At 31.5% G+C, this 18,154-nt stretch overlaps 1 protein-coding gene across 1 annotated transcript in view; it reads right to left on the bottom strand.

Annotated features, from left to right (window-relative positions):
- The window catches only part of LOC144304002 (bifunctional heparan sulfate N-deacetylase/N-sulfotransferase 4), a 285,189-nt gene that overhangs the window by 235,591 nt on the left and 31,444 nt on the right, over positions 1-18,154 (bottom strand). Inside the window, exon 2 of the mRNA XM_077882441.1 lies at positions 15,213-16,435. Within this exon, the coding sequence (XP_077738567.1) occupies positions 15,213-16,190 (978 nt within the window). The 5' untranslated portion in view covers positions 16,191-16,435. The remainder of the gene's footprint in view (positions 1-15,212; positions 16,436-18,154) is intronic.

Here is an 18,154-nt window from a genome sequence, read left to right on the forward strand (position 1 = left end):
TTAAAATTTTATAATAGTGTTCCTGGAACTTGCCCAATTTTCTAGATTGGCTCTCCCTAAAGCTATATTATAGGAACTACTTGAAATGTCTTACCTTGAGAGTTAGTCCCATGAAACCTCTAAAATCCTGCCATTTCAAGTTTGTCTCTGGTGTTTCCTCAAATACTCCCCAGTACCTCCCCATAAATCCCATAAAGAAAAGTTTATATTGTTTCTATCCTATGCAGCAAGTGACAAATACAATATTGTAACAAATGGTAGCTATCTGGTGCTCAAATCATTCAAGTGGAATTTACTTATACTCCAGAGTAATGATACATAATTGTCAATCGATGTTTTTCTACTTCATTCTGTAAAGCTTGCTAGGTCTTGTGCCATTTGGGAAAAAATTCCAGTAGGATGTATTGGCCTTAGTATGAACAATTCTCATCAGTGACATTCGTACATCTCAATCTGGAAAAACTTTTTGAAAGAGCTATTTACTATATTTACTGTAAATTACTACTACTTCTTTCCCACTGTGAAAACACAAAAAGTATTTTTATTTTGGGAGGTCAAGGTGGTTTTCTTTAAGCATCATAAAAGCTTTAACTGCATTCAAATTAATTATTTATGACATTCTGAGAAATTTAAAAACAAAATTTAAATTTAAAATAGTTATACATATAGAAATTAAAATTTCATTTAAAATACTCGACATAGGAGTTTAACATTTGAAACACAGCTTATAGTTTAAAATTTATGTCTTGAAGGTAAGGAGTAACAGAGAGTAAATTGTGAGGGTCTATCTTAGGTATATAATAAATATTATTTTTTGGATGATATATATTTGGGAGTTTATATAATAATGAATGATGCATTTTTTTCTCTAGCAGCAATATTTTATAGCAACATTTTCTACACACTCAAAATGTTATTTATCTTTCATTATAAGTCTAACAGCATTTTTAAGAATGAGAAGTTTTTAAAAATAATTAAGCAAATTAGGGAAACTATGACATATACATAAAAGAAATTTTACCTTTAATACTAACCTTTAATACTAACTTTAAGTTAGTATTTTAAAGCAATTACTGAATAAATAGAAATAAGATTTTGGATTATTGCTCTATTATTAAAAACATGTGAAATAGTCTAAAAGTTATGAGTATTCTATTTTATTTATTTATTTATTTATTTATTTATTTATTTATTTATTTAAGATTTTATTTATTTATTCATTAGAGACACACAGAGAGCGAGAGAGAAGGAGAGAGGCAGAGACATAGGCAGAAGGAGAAGCAGGTTCCATTCAGGAAGCCCGATGTGGAATTCAATCCAGGGACTCCAGGATCACGCCCTGAGCTGAAGGCAGATGCTCAACTGCTTAGCCACCCAGGCATCCCAGCATATTCTATTCATATGTGAAATGAAGCTAACGTTGGGAAAATAATAGTGAGTGTAAAAAAACTTATGCAACTTTCACATATTTCACCCTATATATGAAATGTTTATTGTGTGTGTATATAGTGTCTCTTCTTAAATATTAAATTAATAAAAATGATAAAATAAACATGACATTATAAAATAATTTATTGAGTTTAATTCCTTTTGAAAATTAGTTGAGGAATAATTGAACATTGGCACTATATATAGATGGATAATTAGATTTTTTAAAAAAGAAAAGTTACATTATTCAAGGAAAAAGAAGATATTTACTATATATATAAGCTTTACATATACATTCTTAAAAAAGCAAAATTTGTTTCCTTTTTAAAAAAATATTTTGTTTGTTTATTTATTTATTTATTCATTTATGAGAGAGAGTTAAAGAGCCAGTGAGAGAGAGTGTGTGAGTGTGTGCGAGAGTGGGGAGACTGTCAGAAGGAGAGAATATTCAAGTAGACTTCCCCACTGAACAGGAGCTCAGAGGTGAGTCTCATCCCATGACTCATGAGATCATCACCTGAGCTAAAACCAACAGTCTGATATTTAACTGACTGAGCCATCTCACTAACCCTGTTTCCTTTTAATTTATATTTATTTAGTGTTTTGTTCATCATAACCTTCTTTTAGGTTTAACTGCATCTTAAAAAGAAAAATAGATGCAGCAGATGTGTGGTGTTAATCTCATAAAGCATTTGTATATAAAATATCTTTACTAAATATTATTTGTAAGAGTTATTTGAAGTAAATAAAAAGCACTTATATTTCATTTCTATTCCATTCGTTTTCCAATCAAAAGAATGGATGCTTGACAAATTGTGCTGGTCTTTTCAATTATGTATCTTTAGAAATTCCAGGAAAGCTTGGCTTTACAGCTCTCAAACATTTACTTTTATGTAAATGCAGTATTTTTGCACATATGTTCTGTAAGTTCAATTTATTTCATTGTTTTAGATTAGAATTGCTTTGTAATTATTATAATATTTAACTATCTTAATATATCAGTTTATCAAAGGATTATTAAAAGTGGTCAAATAGACATTATGGAAAACAGTGTGGAGGTTCCCAAAAAAATTAAAAATAGAACTATCATATGACCCAGCAATCCTCTTCTGGATATTTATCCAAAGGAATTGAAATCAGGATTTTGAAAAGATACCTGTACTCCTACATTTACCACAGCATTATCTAGAATAGCCAAGACATGGAAACAACCTAAATACCCATCAACAGATGAATGCATAAAGACAATGTGGTAATGCATACAATATAATATTATTCAGTCTTTTAAAAAAGGAAATTCTGACATTTGCAGCAATATGAATGTACCTGGAAGAAATTATGCTCAGTAAAATAAGCCAAACACAGAAACACAAATATTGTATGATATCTCTTATATGTGGAACCTAAAGTAGTCAAACTCCTAGAAGCTGAGAGTAGAATGGCGACTGCCAAGGGCTGGGCGAGAGGGAAATGAGCAGATATTGGCCAGATGGTGTAAAATTTCAATTATGCAAGATAGGTAAGTCCTGCAGATCTACTGTACAGCATAATACTTATAGATAATAATACTGTATTGTATATTTAAAATTTGCTAAGAGGGTAAAATTTCTGCTAAGTGCTCTTACCACCATAAAACAAGATAAGACCAACACTGGTACCAATCATAAAAGAAGTGGGAGGAAACTTTGGCAGGTAGGTAATGGGTAAGCTTATGTCCTTTTTTGAGGTGACAATTTTATAAGGGTATACTTAACTTCAAACTCATCAAGTTGTATAAATTAAATATGTACAGCTTTTTACATGTCAACTGTACCTCAATAAAGTAGTTAAAAATTTTAAAATAGCATCTATGCCTTGACATTAGCTAATCTTAGAGAAATAACTGCAAATTTTAACTATGGAATACAGACTTCGGAAGCTATTTTTATTTTTGTGCTCTAACATTTAAATGAGTAGAGTACTTTTTTTTTCACTTAAAAGTATGTGCTCTGACTTGATACATTCTTTACTCATTACATGTATTTGCAATCATATTGAATGCATCATAAAAGTTATATGAAATATACTTCCCACAACTTTATTATAAACAACTAGAAGTACTTGTTTTACATAGTATCTTTCTGAAAGCAAAGATTTTTTTATAGATTTATTTTTCAATAAAAGGAGGTGAAACACCTAATATTGACTACTTTCAGATTTTGTCATATGAATGGATAATAAAGATGTGGTATAAATATGCAATGAAATATAACTCAGCCATAAAAATGAGTGAAATCTTGCAATTTGTGACATGGATGGACCTAGAGGGTACCATGCTAAGTGATATAAGTTAAAGAAAGACAAATAACATATAATTCATTTACACATGGAATCTAAAAAAAAACAAACAAATGAACAAACAAAAAGCTTCTTAAATATAGAGAATGAACTGGTGCTTGCCAGAGGAGAGTGAAGTGGAAGGAGACAGACAAAGTAGGGGAAGAGGATTATGAGGTACAAACTTCCAGTTACAAAATATATGAGTAATGGGGATGAAAAGTACTGCATAGGGAATATAGTCAATATTTTAATAACATTGCTTGGTGACAGGTGATGATTTATCATGGTGAGCATTGAATCATATGGAATTGTCAAATCACTATGTTGTACACCTGAAAGTAATGTGACATTGTATGTTAACTATGGTTTAATAATAAAAAAAAAATTTATGGGATCCCTGGGTGGCTCAGCAGTTTGGTGCCTGCCGCCAGCCCAGTGTGATCCTGGAGTCCCGGGATCAAGTCCCACATCAGGATTCCTGCATGGAGCCTGCTTCTCCTCTGTCTGTGTCTCTGGTCTCACATGAATAAATAAATAAAATCTTTTAAAAAATAATTTAAAAAATAAATTAAATAAAATTAGATTATTACACTTCATAAAATATGAGGATATGAATTCAAAGACATACCGTAATGTCTGAGATGATAAATAATGAAACTAACTATGAATGTCAGAAACAGTTAAATATAGTAATCAAATTATTGAAAAAAATCAGAAGAATCATTTTCTTGAACTCCATTATCAAGAAAATTAGCTTATTTTGCAAAATGTCAGGTACTTTCTTAATTTTATTCAGTTAGATTATTTAATATCCATAGCTATCTGTTGAATATGTTCTATTTATTAGATCTCACTCTACAAATGAGGAAAAAGTGTGGCACATAAGATTAAGTAACTTATAGTTAAAGACCAACAACTCAACAACAACTCAAAATTCTAGTTAAAGACCAACAGGGTCAGGATTTAATTCTTACCTCAAATTAATGTTTGAAGTATTATTTTCACCTACAATGATAATAGTTTTATTCCCACCCAAAATAAGTTTCCTTTAGTGAAACATGTTCATGTCCAGAAAACAAGCAACTTGTATTTAGATCATATTTGTTTGAAGCAGAATTTTAAGATTGAGATGAAGTATCTTCCCATCATTCAGCTTCTATGCCAAAAAAAACCCAAAACCAAAAACCAACCAAACAAAAAAACCCAAAACGAAAAAACAAAACCAGCCCTCTGTTTCTGTGTTTTGCAAAAAGAAGGCTATCATCCCTAAAATTAGATGATTTTAAATCTGGCTTCTAATTTCTTTTTCTTTTTTTTCCCCATTCCAGGACGAATAATTGGTTGTATGTTATTTTGTGTCATTATAATGTAGCTAGGTAGGGACTTATTTGTGGTTTATTCTGTGGCAGCTTTTTGTGAGAAAGCTTTCTATATTGGAAAGTGTTGTCATTAATTGATTTTGAAAGAGAGCAATTATTCTTTGAATATTACATCTCTGTTATCTTTTGGAGATTTAATTAGATTCACTAGTTTAAAAAAGATTGTCAGACTATATTAAAAGAAAACATCAACAATACGGAATTCTATTCTGTTACCAGAAACATAACTAAGCCCATAGAACATAGAAAAGTTGGTACTAAAAACACACATAATAATTTAGCCAGCAAAATTGCCAAAGTAGAACTCTAGTAATATTAAACAAACAAAAAAATCTTAGTAAAAAATGAAAAATTGTTTCAGATATGTTGGAAGTCATGTCACGATAATAATGATAAGATTTTAATTCATTAGAAAGATATAATGATAATAAATGTCTAAAAAGTCAAAAAAGCAGAGCTATATAATATATAGACCACAAACTGAAAGCATTAGCAATAATACTGGAAAGTTTACCATATGTAGCTATGTATATCTACCAATGTAGATATAGACATACCTCTCACAGGTCAAACATATAAAATATACACAGATCAGCAAACAAAAACTTAGAAAGGATACAAAGGATTTGAGCAACACAATTAACAATCTTGTGCAAAACAGACTACTAGATCTCTGAACCTGGAGAAGATAAACCCTTTTCAAGCACACATGTAGGAGGAACCGGAAAGAAAATGGTATGTTATTGGAAAGGTGGTGGTAATGTTTTATATCCTAAGCTAAGTGGTATGGATAAAGCTGTTCTTTTTATCATCCTTTAAATAATATTCATCATATACACTCTTTAGAATGTATTAAATGTTTCAAATGTATAATAAAGAAACACAGCAGAAGAATATTTGAAAAAAGAAAGTAGCAGGTGGAAGTTATCAACCCCAGCAAAAAGCTAGAGAGCTCAGTTCAGAGTAGACATGAAAAATTATGAGTTGAATGAAAATAAAATGCAATGCCTATAACTACTTAAATAGTTTAATCCATTATCCAAATAATAATAATAATCAGAATAATATTCTAGCTGCCTCAGGATTATATAACCAAGATGTTTTATTACAAGATAATTTATTTCAGAACACACTGCATATTTCTATAGGGAGTATAAAAGGAGCAAGTATTTGTTTTGTTTTGTTTTTCTCATAGTTATTCTTTAGAAATGAAACCATTTTGTGGTATCTTCTGATGATGATCATAACAAAAACATGGTGGCCTTAGCTAAAGAGGCTCATTATAATCTTAGCATTAATCACTATTTGTATCATCACAGAGAATGACAAAATATACAAAATGAATCAGAAAATATCCCTATGAATATCCCCAGGGCTTTTAGGCACTAAGAATGAGATTTAAGAACTCTAATCAGGGTTGTTTTATACCTTGCTGAGAGTTGGCTAGCTTGGTTGCTTTTACCAAAATATTTTCTAACATTTTCTGTTTCCCATGGAGACAATTGCTACATCTTAAGTAGCAAAATGGAGCTCATGGACTTTAATTGTGTTCTTCCCCTGGTGTATCAAGGGATTGTTCTCTGCTCAGTAATTATCTCATACTGTAAATTAACCAAAGTGAGCACTCATGTTAGTGTTGTATCTATTACTATTTAACTGTTTTGAGTGCAAATGAATTCAGGAATGTCCAATTTTAAATTAAAATATAATTTGTATAAAAAATCTTTAAAAATTATTCTGGCTTGGTAACAGATCTTGTTTTAAAATGTGCTATTTAAAGATGTAATAATTAATTGATACCCAAAAACCAGGTTTAAATATAAGTATGCTTCTGAAACCCTTGCTTTCCAACAAAAAAGCAAACATGTTTGGAATAAAGAAATAAACACATGAAAACTAAATAAAAGTCTTTCATTAGGATATAATTTCTGGGCAAAATAACTGAAAATGAGGATTTAAATTTCTTGTTCTCTTTATACTCAACCCCTAGATATGACATTTCAGTTAGGAGGGGATCATATTGCAATTCTTGTTCATCAAGAGGTTATTAATAAGAGGGGAAAAATAATTCAAAATGCCAAATTCCAGATAAATAATTGTGCCTTCTCTGTTGAATGAGCACTGTGCTGTTCTCAGTTAGGCATTCCTTTAGTTTTATTTCTCTGAGGACAATTTTATTTCTCTGGGGAGCATTTATTGAGGTTTAGGCTTTCTTCCATGTAATTAATTGAAAAGGCTGTCAGGATGGCTATCTTAGTACACGAAACAATTTTCCTCTGTAAGAAACTAACTTGTCCTAATCTTGGGTTTATTACAGGATATCCAAAAGATGCATTCAAATTATTTTCTTCTTTCATTCATTTCCCTTTAGTGATCATCACTAAGATTGCAAGTATTAAGCTTGATGATTTCTAAATCTATACTGCCACCTCTGATAGTGTCTGAAATTTTAGATTTGCTTTTTTTTATGCCCGTATCTGGATATCCCGTATTAAATCATTAGACATTAAATCAAACTCCTCATTTTCCTAACACCTTTCTTTCTGCCTGATTCTGCATATGTTGATGTATACACCCAGGAAATTATTTTCTATAATCTGAGAATTGGAGAGGTTAGTAAACATGGCTAGAGTTAACTGATCACTGCTGGCACTGAGATTCAAACCCAAACCTATATCATTGTTTCCTAAAAAAAAAAATCTTAGACATTTGTGACAGTCTGGGTTTGTTTGCTCTGCTACCTACTAGCTAGATGAGTATCTTAATACTGCCAAACCTCATTTTACTCATTCTGCAAATTTGCAAAATATTTCCTTTTAGTGTTGTTGTACTGTTTTTAAAGATTTTATTTATTCATTTGAGAGAGACACAGAGAGAGACAGAGAGAGACAGAGAGAGAGAGAGAGACAAAGAGCACGAGTTGGGGGGAGAGGCAGAGGGAGAGGCAGAAACAAACTTCCCACTAAGCCAGAAGCCCTATGCGAGGCTCAATCCCAGGATCCAGAAATCATGACCTAAGCCCAAGGCAGACGCTTAACCAACTGAGTCATGCAGCCACCCTAGTGTTATTATATTAAATGATATACTGCCTGTTAATGATTAGTACAGTGCTTAATATATATTAATATGCTAAATAAATCCTATTTTTAAAAATATGGAAGAATTATTATTTCTATATTGTTGTAATAGGTTCTTTGACAGGACTCCACAAAAAACATATTGCTGGTTCAAACAACATATTTTTCTTCAGTCCCAGGTCTGATCATGTTACTTTCCAGTTTAAAATTTTCAGTGACTCAAATAGTATCCTTTTGTCAACAAAATTCTATAATATGGCCACAACCAACATCTTCAGCATTCAATAACATTTACTTTACTTTCTTACTTAATTATCTAACCAAACACAGATAGCTTACCATTCCCAAAACTCTCCTGATATTTTTAGCTTGGGCTGATCCACCGACCATGAATATTACCCCCCTATTGATTTGCTAGTGTTCTGTCTACCATCAAGAGGACTCAAATGTTAACTCTTCCATAAAATTTCCCTAATTCTTAGAAGAAATACTATAGCCCCTTTGTTCCCATTGTGCACATTTTGTCATGGTATATATCGCATTCTACCTTGTAATGTAGGTAATTGTGAACATGTCCTGCCTGTTCTAATGAAATCAAGAACTAAATATTTTATGTTTGTGTAACTCTATAATAAAAAATGACATATGAAGCCCATAGGTGAGAAATATATAATGATTTGGTCATTGAATTAAATTACATGAAGTTAATAGGCAACATGTAAATGTTTTTAGTTAAATGTCCAATTTAAAAGGCATTTAACTAAATGTATTTCTTTTTTTTTCATTATTATCACTTAAAAGTGTACTTTTATATCACTTTGGTATTTTTTTTAAGGAGAGAATCTGTTTACTTCCATAAAGAAATCTTTTTTTGGAAGAGATAGTTTTTTCTTCCATTTTCACAGTCAAATGTATGAAAAATAAAAAGTTCAGAAAAGAAAAAAATCTAAGACATTTACTTTGAGCTTATAAATAAAAGAAGGAAATTTTTTTAAGATTTTATTTATTTATTCATGAGAGACACACACACAGAGAAGAGAGAGAGAGAGAGAGGCAGAGACATAGGCAGAGGGAGAAGCAGGCTCCATGGGACTCGATCCCGGGTCTCCAGGTTCATGCCCTGGGCCAAAGGCAGCACTGAACCGCTCAGCCACCCGGGCTGCCCAGAAGAAAAATTTTTATTAAATACATCTACATGGTGGCTGTCTTCTTCCAAGCCTGTACACAAAACTCAAGTTTTGTTTGAGTTTTTCTGAGATCACTACTAACTTTGATAAAATACATTATATAGAGCATCTCTTTTCAGTCAGGCCAAACTCAGCTTACAAAATACTTTAATTGACACGGTGGTTCTAATTATGCTTGTATAGAAAATGAATCATTCTTTCAATAAGCCTCTGATAGTGCCTGCTTTTTTTTGAACCCAACTGAGCACCTTCAGATAGTATATCTAATTCTTGCAGCTGGCATCTAAGAGTTTCATGAGATACTAAACACAGTCCTTCCCTTAGAGTCCTAAGGACTAAGGAGTTCTAGGTCAGTGTCAGGGCTGCAATTTCAGTAAGGCTTGCTGATGGTTCCTCCTCTCATCTGTACAGTGTTATTATTATGCCTTCCAAGTTCCTTGTCATGTCCGCTATGCTGAACGCTGAACACCATGTTATCATATGTTGTCACAACCTACTCTTCTATAAGTAGGGCCCTGCCTGCTGTGCTATTTTTCTCAGGTAAAAGACTTTCTTTGCCTAAAGACTAATCCCAGGACTGGGTACCTTCAGTCTGTTGCAAAATATCTTTGATAAAAGCTAATCCCATCTGTCTGGGCCATTGCCTAACTGTTAAGTTATACTTACTGATTGCGTGTCTTGTTCACTTAAAAACTGCCAAAGAACTTTCAGATGCTGCTTGCTTGATTGTCTGGCTGGGCAATCCACTGAATCCCTATTGCCTGGATTCTGCATTGCTGAATCTACACTGGTTGATATGTGTCAAAAATGGATTCCCTTTATCACATATAATTTTTACTCTTCAGTTCTCTTTTTCATAGTGATGCATTCAATCTAGGATATTAAGGATTCTATAAAAAAGTTTCCCTATTAATTTGTCAGATATAATAACCTGTTTCAGTTATAATTATAAAATGTTACAAAACTAATCTTTTCAATTACCAATGTTACCAGTCATCTTCTGTGTTGATATTCATAGCACCAGTAAGTTCCTGTTTTCTTAGAACATGACTTAAAGAAATCATAAGATTTTTTTCCTTTTCTCCTTCAACCCTTACCCAAATGATTAATTCAGATTTAAAATTTTTCTTCTATGATAGATTTCTTCTTTCCTATTTGTAGTAACCTGATCCCTGTTAAATGTGATAATTCCTACAGAAGTTTGAACTGAGATTTTATTTAAATATTCACTTAATAATAGAAAAAAACCCTTATCAAATATTTTCATTATGTCATTTTCTTGTGTAAAAGGGGTTTTCAAACAGCTATTGGAAGTAATCAAAATTCATTTGCCTGTATTGCAAGATCCTTTATTTTTCCTCTCCTTTATAACTATTAACTTCTTTCCTGTTTAAGTCATTCAATTTGCACAATTTTTTTGCACTTTAAATCTTTGAACATATGATTTTCAATTCAGGAAACATGTAGTCAAATAAATGCATGAAAATATCCAGGTTGAGATATTGTTAAACTATTTTATCAGGATCAAGCTTTGACACTAGTCTAGGTACAGATCCATTTAAACACCATGTGGGAGGAAAAAAGAAAAGGAAAAAAAAAAGAAACTAATTAGCTTGCTGACCTCATTTTGTTGTTATTGTTGTTGTTTTGATTCCAGGTTTACAATACATATATTTTTTTCCTAGTTCTGCCACCTACTTAAAATATACACGTCTCTTGTTTTGAAACAAACCTCAAAATTACCCTTATTTTTCTTAATGTAGTAAATCAATTCTATGACTAATTAGTCCTGCACTCACCAAGAAGTTAAAGACAGTATAATAATTGTCAAAGAAAGGTTTTCAAATCATGTCTAAGTTTCCTTGCTATGTACTTTCTCATATGTGCATGTATAAGAAAAACTGTCTCATTGTCTAATTTTAGGAGTTGGTTCATATACGTGAGGATGCTAAATGAGGGTTAAGGCCAATGATTATTCAGAGACTCAATTTAAAGAGAGATCACCATATTTTGGGGTCACTAGGACCATTCTCATGAGAAGTGGAACAAAAGATATCTTTTGAAATACAGGTAGATTCAGAGAACATGTTTTAGTCAAGGTACAGAAACTGAGAAAAGAGGTCAAGGTATACACAAGCAAGGTATAGCTGAGGAATAGACAATCGGCTAGCCTAAAAAGAGCAGTGTGTATTGAGAAATATTAAGAAAAAATGTAGAGAAGGTAAATTGAACTGGACCATATATAACCTTAAAATAAGTTTAGATTTATTAGGCAGATGATGTCTTAATGTAGTCTTATATATAGTAGATGTTCAATAATAAATAAATAAATATATATATATTTCTTTAAGAAATGTAAAGACACATAAAAATGGTAATAATAATGTTTTCTTGCCAACAGAGAAAGTAACAACAGGTAACAGAATTGATTAAAGCGCCAAAATTATTGGTAAGCATCAATAATAAAACTGATTTCATTGCCCATGCGGAAGCTTATATTCACCATGTTCATATTTCCAAAGCCCTCATTGGGAAAGAATATTTATTCTCTATTAGGACACTATGAAAAAAGAACATATTACCTTAATTTTACCAAACATTTATGATTATAGCAAATGTTCCAACCAAGGGTAAGGGATTTTCGATAGAAATCAAATCAGTGGGCTGCAAGAATCTTTTTAAAATTAAAAAGTTAATAATCAGGATGGCCCTTTATTATTTTTGCTTTCCCTAAATGCATTATTGCTTAACTGTTACCACATTTGGAATGAACATTACATACATGTAATTAAAGTGATAGTTGTTTTCAAAACTAGCAAAGAATAAGTTCAAGTGTATAAGACATCATCCTAAATAACCCAAGGTCATCCTGCTAATAAAAGTTTAGATGTATGGAGTATTTTGTGATTGCCTCTAAGACCACACAGAAATATTACCAGGTCAAAACATGACCATATTCTCTGACTTTACTGATAGCTAATATTTTATAATCTTTTGAAATATAATGTTTCCAGAAGATTATATACATGAATAATATTTCTCTTATATCTTGAATTTTTGTATGTAAGATAAAATTTTGGCAACAATTAGATGATAGTTACTGCAACTGCCTGAGTTTAATTTTGCTTGCCTTGGAAATGAAACTACTAATTTCTATCTCAATGGCTTTGGTTGGAAGAAGGCATGATGAAATCAGAAAAAGTATGTAAGTTTCTAGAAGAAGCTAGATATATGGTAACTTAGGTCAAATAGAACCATGTAGTGAAAAGAATATGAGTTTTCAAGTTCAATAAAAAACAAAACAGAACAAAACAAAACTCATGCTCTTTCCACTGCATCAAATGCTGCACCTTAAAAGTGTTAATTCTTTAGTGGTATGATCCAGAATCTCTATCTCAAAATGGGAAAATGTGTGCAAGCTAAAATATGCTAATATATTTTTTGTCAACAGAGTGAGGTGGTGTTACAGGCAAAACTGTGCTTGAATTTGTTGTTAAATGCTCCCAGCTATATGCTCCAAGTTTAATTGTGGGATTGGCCGAGGGAAAGTCCAATCATATACATAACCAAGAATTTTCAACCATGATCTTACAGCCTTCCCATATATGTTCTATTGAGGAACAGGACACTTCTACTCTCTATTTCAGTATAATATAGAAGAATTTCAGTGGCCATGGAATACTCTTGCTTTAGAAAATTCAAGGATGTCTACGGCCATACCACCCTGAATGTGCCCGATCTTGTCTGATCTTGGAAACTAAGCAGGGTCGGGCCTAATTAGTACTTGGATGGGAGAAAACTCAAGAAGACTTTGAGGGAGGGTAGAGGGTGGATTTCTCTTCATTTTTACCAGTGTATGATTAAATGTTATAATACCAGAAAAGGAACATGAGGGTGAAGAACATGGGAGTATTGAGAACTTTTCTACACATAATTTAAAATTCTTTTCTATAAAATCATATTAATCCAAAAAAAAGGTCAAAATACAAATCAAATGCCAAGGACTGAGACTAGAATTTTTATGTTTGGAAAAATGTATTTCCTCTTGACTTTTAAGTAACCAATAGGGTAATAATCCTCAGCTTCAATCAAGTTTCTGATATTCCTTGATTAGCAGTTCTGAGGAAGAATCAACATCAAGAAGGGCAGAAAAAAGTATTTTCTTCAAAGTGACAGTGTTTGTGTGTGTGAAGAGTACATAAGTAAGATACATATGTACATATACACAAACTACATATATATCCATATACACATACAACCTTTCTGGCCCTCCCTGTGCTTGTGAAGTTGTTCTAACTTTGGTTAAATTTCAGTATTCTATTATTCTCTTCAGGGTCATGTCACTTAAGAAGTCACCAGTGAATATTGTATAGTGGTGAGTAGCTATTTGTTTTTATTGAGAGTAAGTGAAACAGCTGAATTCAAACTGAAAAAAAAATTTGTTAGAGTTATAAAAATGTTTTAAATTACATACTTTGTTAAACTGAAATTAGAAAACCCTCTCCTTTTAGGATTTCAGGATAGAAATCACTCAGAGAAGATTTTGAAGCATATAATCTCTTCTTAAGTTTATGATCTTGAAATCGAAATAAAACTAGAACTTATATTAACTAAAGAAATAGTAAATACAAAAAAGAAAAAAATCAGAAAAATCTAGACAGAATTCAAGGGGCATCACTTAATTCTTTTATAACAAAATCCAAAATGAAATATTTGGGTACCAGTCAAGTGATGCTTCATTCAGTGACTCATTAAAAACAAAGTTCACCATTCACATGTATTTTGAACATTTTTAAAAAGTGAACTTATATCATTGGTCTTAATCATATTTTACTATAGTGGTTGTAAGGTGTTAGGATGGGAAAAATGCTGTTATTTTGAAGTAGTATTGAGGTTTCATCTTTGGGGGATAAAAAAGCAAGAGTTTAAAAAACATGATATAATCTTAGCAATCTATAGTTCTCTTATAATTTTAAGTTGTTCCCTGTTTTTTCTGTTCATATGTTTGCTAAATTTATTCATTCAAGAATGAACTTGGCTATGTATGGGACAAGACAGGCACAAATGAAAATATTGAATCAAGATGAAAAAGAAGGAATTATTCTCAGATTACCCACTTAACCTAGTATACCATATCTGGCTTTTTTATTATCTAATAGCAATTGCAGGGTGAATTTGTTATACAGTCAATTTGATCATAACTAGAAGTGCTAACACTGTCGTGTTACCCAAAACAATATGATAAATTAATAAAAGAGATAATAGTGGAAGATTTTTTAATTCAAGTCCAATACAGTTTCCCTGTAAAACTATAGTTTTGGTTATATCTATATTTACAAGTGTATGAACATTTCATATAAACAAACACTATGCTCACCTGACGTTACAAAAGGTCTTAGGGTACTTCTCCATCTTGTATTTCAACCACCATTGTCAAACCCAAGGAGGGCAAAGGGATTAATGGAAAGATCAAATTTTATGACTATACTAATCTCACTCTTACAAACTGCAACATATGCTAGAATAAGAGAACCAGTTCTACAGGGTTCCACCCGGGACAAGTAAGGTCTAAGAAGAGACTAGGAGATTAAGTTCAAATATTTTTCTGGGATATTTTAGTTTTTTCCCCTCTGAAGCATCTTGGTATGTGTGTGAGGAGTAGTCAAGGCCTAGTTCAAAAAATTTTAAATGCCTTTTTAATTTCAAACATACCTCATCAGAATATTTCATGCTATTATGAATCTAAAATATTCAAAATTATATTTTGTCAATACCACAGTTAGTGAAATAAAAATTAAGATGTTATTTATAAATGTTCTTACCTTTACATCTTTGACATTCATCCTTGTTCCCTCTTTCCCAACGAAGATATCATCAATGTCCACAAGAATATATCTGTCCAAGGACAGTGTCAGCCTCTTCCCTGACAAGAAGGAGATGGCATCTATGAAGATGAGCTTGTGTAGCCAAAAGTTTAAGTTGTTGCCAAAAAGAACTCGCTGAATTCCATCATGAAGTCCCAGATCTTGAATCACTGTCGCATAGAGTGATTTGCTAGGTGAGGATGAAAGGGATTTTTCTGTCTGTGATTCAGTTAAAAGCACAGGCTGGTAGGTTGAATGATTATATTGGAAAATGGTCCAGTCTTCCCCAGGAAGAGGACCTTTCTCAACCTTGGGGGCTTTGGTAATATGCAGCAAAGGAGACTGAGGGTTGACAAAACAGTCCTTTAGAGCTAGATTATTGAAAAGGTTTAATGGAAAGCCTTTTAATTGTGTACTTGGTAAGCTGTTCTCATTGGCTTTATGAAAACCAATTATACTAACACTGTATTCCACACAGTATTTTTCTAAAAGCTCTCGATTCCATGAGTCCATGCTGACATACTTCAGAATATTTTCATAAATAACTAAAATATATTTCCCTTTGCCATTATCTGTAAGAGGAGGTATATCCCCCTTGCCGGGGGCAATGACCATTTGGTACTGAAATCTGCTAGACTCCAGGATAGCTATGATATCTTGGCCAAGTTGAGAGTATTGGCTCTCCACAAATAGGAGGACAGTAGGATCAGTTTTGGATGTATCAATAGGTTTAACTGTTTTTAGCTCCAGTGACCGATATGGTAGGATTTTGATGTCAGCACATTCTGCTTCTGCAGTTGTTTCAATAAGTGTCATTTCCTGTTTATAGCCAGAGTAGAGGAAATAGGCAGAAATTACAATGCTCACCAAGCAAAAGGTAGCTAAGAGAACAATCAATGTTCGAAAACTTCTCCGAAGCTTCACGATAAGATTCATTTTTTAAAATACTGTTTTGGAAGCTTTTTCTGATTTCTTTTCCTAAAGTGTCATAGTGAATAAAGTATGAGATGGTGCAAATATCACTTCCCGCAAGTTCATGTAACCATTGCAAACCATGTAAAATGTTTGAAGGGATCACAAGTAAGTTAAAGCTGGAAGACAATAGAGCAGATCAAAAGTTGAAGAACAGATTTTGAATATGTCCAATACCAAATATTGATGCAGAATCCTTTAAACATTATCTGAAAAAAAAGGAGAAATGTAATGACTAAGATGCAAATACAGATATAAATATTTATATGATAATGATGTTTATATATTAGAAACATACATATCAAAGAGAATTTTAGCATGTCAATAAGATAAGATATTAATAACTTAAAGTTTACAGTCTAGGTTTTTACTATTAGAGTGAATTTCTTCATGTTCTCAGGAATATAGAATCTTATTTGATCTATATAGAATCTTATCTAATCTATATATATAGACATATATATAAGATTATTGGACTAAATGATTACACTTTATAATATTATGTCATTACTTCTCTTCCATAGTTTTATGTTCTGAAATACATTTTTCTTAGTTGGCTATTTAAATAAAATTCAATCACTGGAAATATGTGTGTTTATGTCTTAGATTTTGGAAAAAAATTAAAATAATCTCAAAAATCCATAATTTGAAGTTCTACAATTTCTTCACACAATTTAATTCTCCATATTATATATATATATATATTTACATATAGAATCATAGATACATATATGGAGAGAGAAAGAGAGAGACTTGAAATTTTGCTTATGAAAGACAGTAAATCAATTTGAAAAATCTTCCTAGTGACTTCATATTTACTTTAAAGGAAAGTTAACTTCCATGTTAGGGTCTTACAATATTGTTATCAAATATAATTCTTTAAGACAATTATTTGCTCTCCAAAAACTTTTCAAGTGTTTCAAAATTTTATTCCCTATAAACAAATTAAATTGTATTTTACTGAAAATAAATGAAATATATCAATAAAAAGTCATTGGTTTGGTTAAAATATATAAATCAATTATACCATATCCTCCAGTTTTCATGTATATCTGAAAATGTTTATAAAGTACATTTTAAAACTAAAAGTTACACAATATATATAATAAATATTGAAAGAAATTTGTGATTTGCCAAAGGAAATTATGCAGTCTTGTATTATGTCTATGACTAGACTTCTCCAAGCTCGTATATTTGATTAAAAAAAACATTTAAGCATACATGGAATTGCCCCATCCCCACCCTTCCAACTCCCATCATTACAAGAGCAGAAATCTATTTAATCCACATACCTTAGGGGTTTGCTTAATACTTTAAAAATAAATTTAGTAGGAATTTTAAAAGAAACTAAATGTATGACAATTTAATAGTTTGTTAAATCCTTATCTATTCTGACATTAAAGATGTGATTTTTATTTTTGAATACACAAAGGATGAGATGTCAGTTTTACATATTAGAACAGCTCATCTTAATATGCAATAGTGAAAAAAATTAAAAAGCATATGGAACTAGAATCTGCCAACCAAAAGAATAAATAAAATTTAAATGTGACATTTATTTAACATTAATATGTTCAGAGTTGGAAAAATGATAGATACATATTATTGCCATTGTAGCTATGTGAATTTGAATGTGAGTATGAGTGTGTGTGTGTTTTAACCTAAGGAGTTATCTTTTACATTCAATCCTCCCACTTATCCTTCCCTAACAAAAATTAAAGAGTAGAAGTGAAGAAGTCTGGAAAATAAAAGGTGGTATACCAAAGATGTTTACTAATGTTCTATGCTTGAGATAGGGGATGGTTTGGCATAGTTTGGGATGTCAAAGTAATGTAGCTTGTGATTTGTCTGAATCTCTTATTGTGAACTAATAGAAAAAAATTATACACACGCACACACATAACATACATATCTTCCCTCTGGCACAC

Source organism: Canis aureus, chromosome 33, assembly GCF_053574225.1.
Source record: "Canis aureus isolate CA01 chromosome 33, VMU_Caureus_v.1.0, whole genome shotgun sequence".
Classification (NCBI taxonomy): Eukaryota; Metazoa; Chordata; class Mammalia; order Carnivora; family Canidae; genus Canis; species Canis aureus.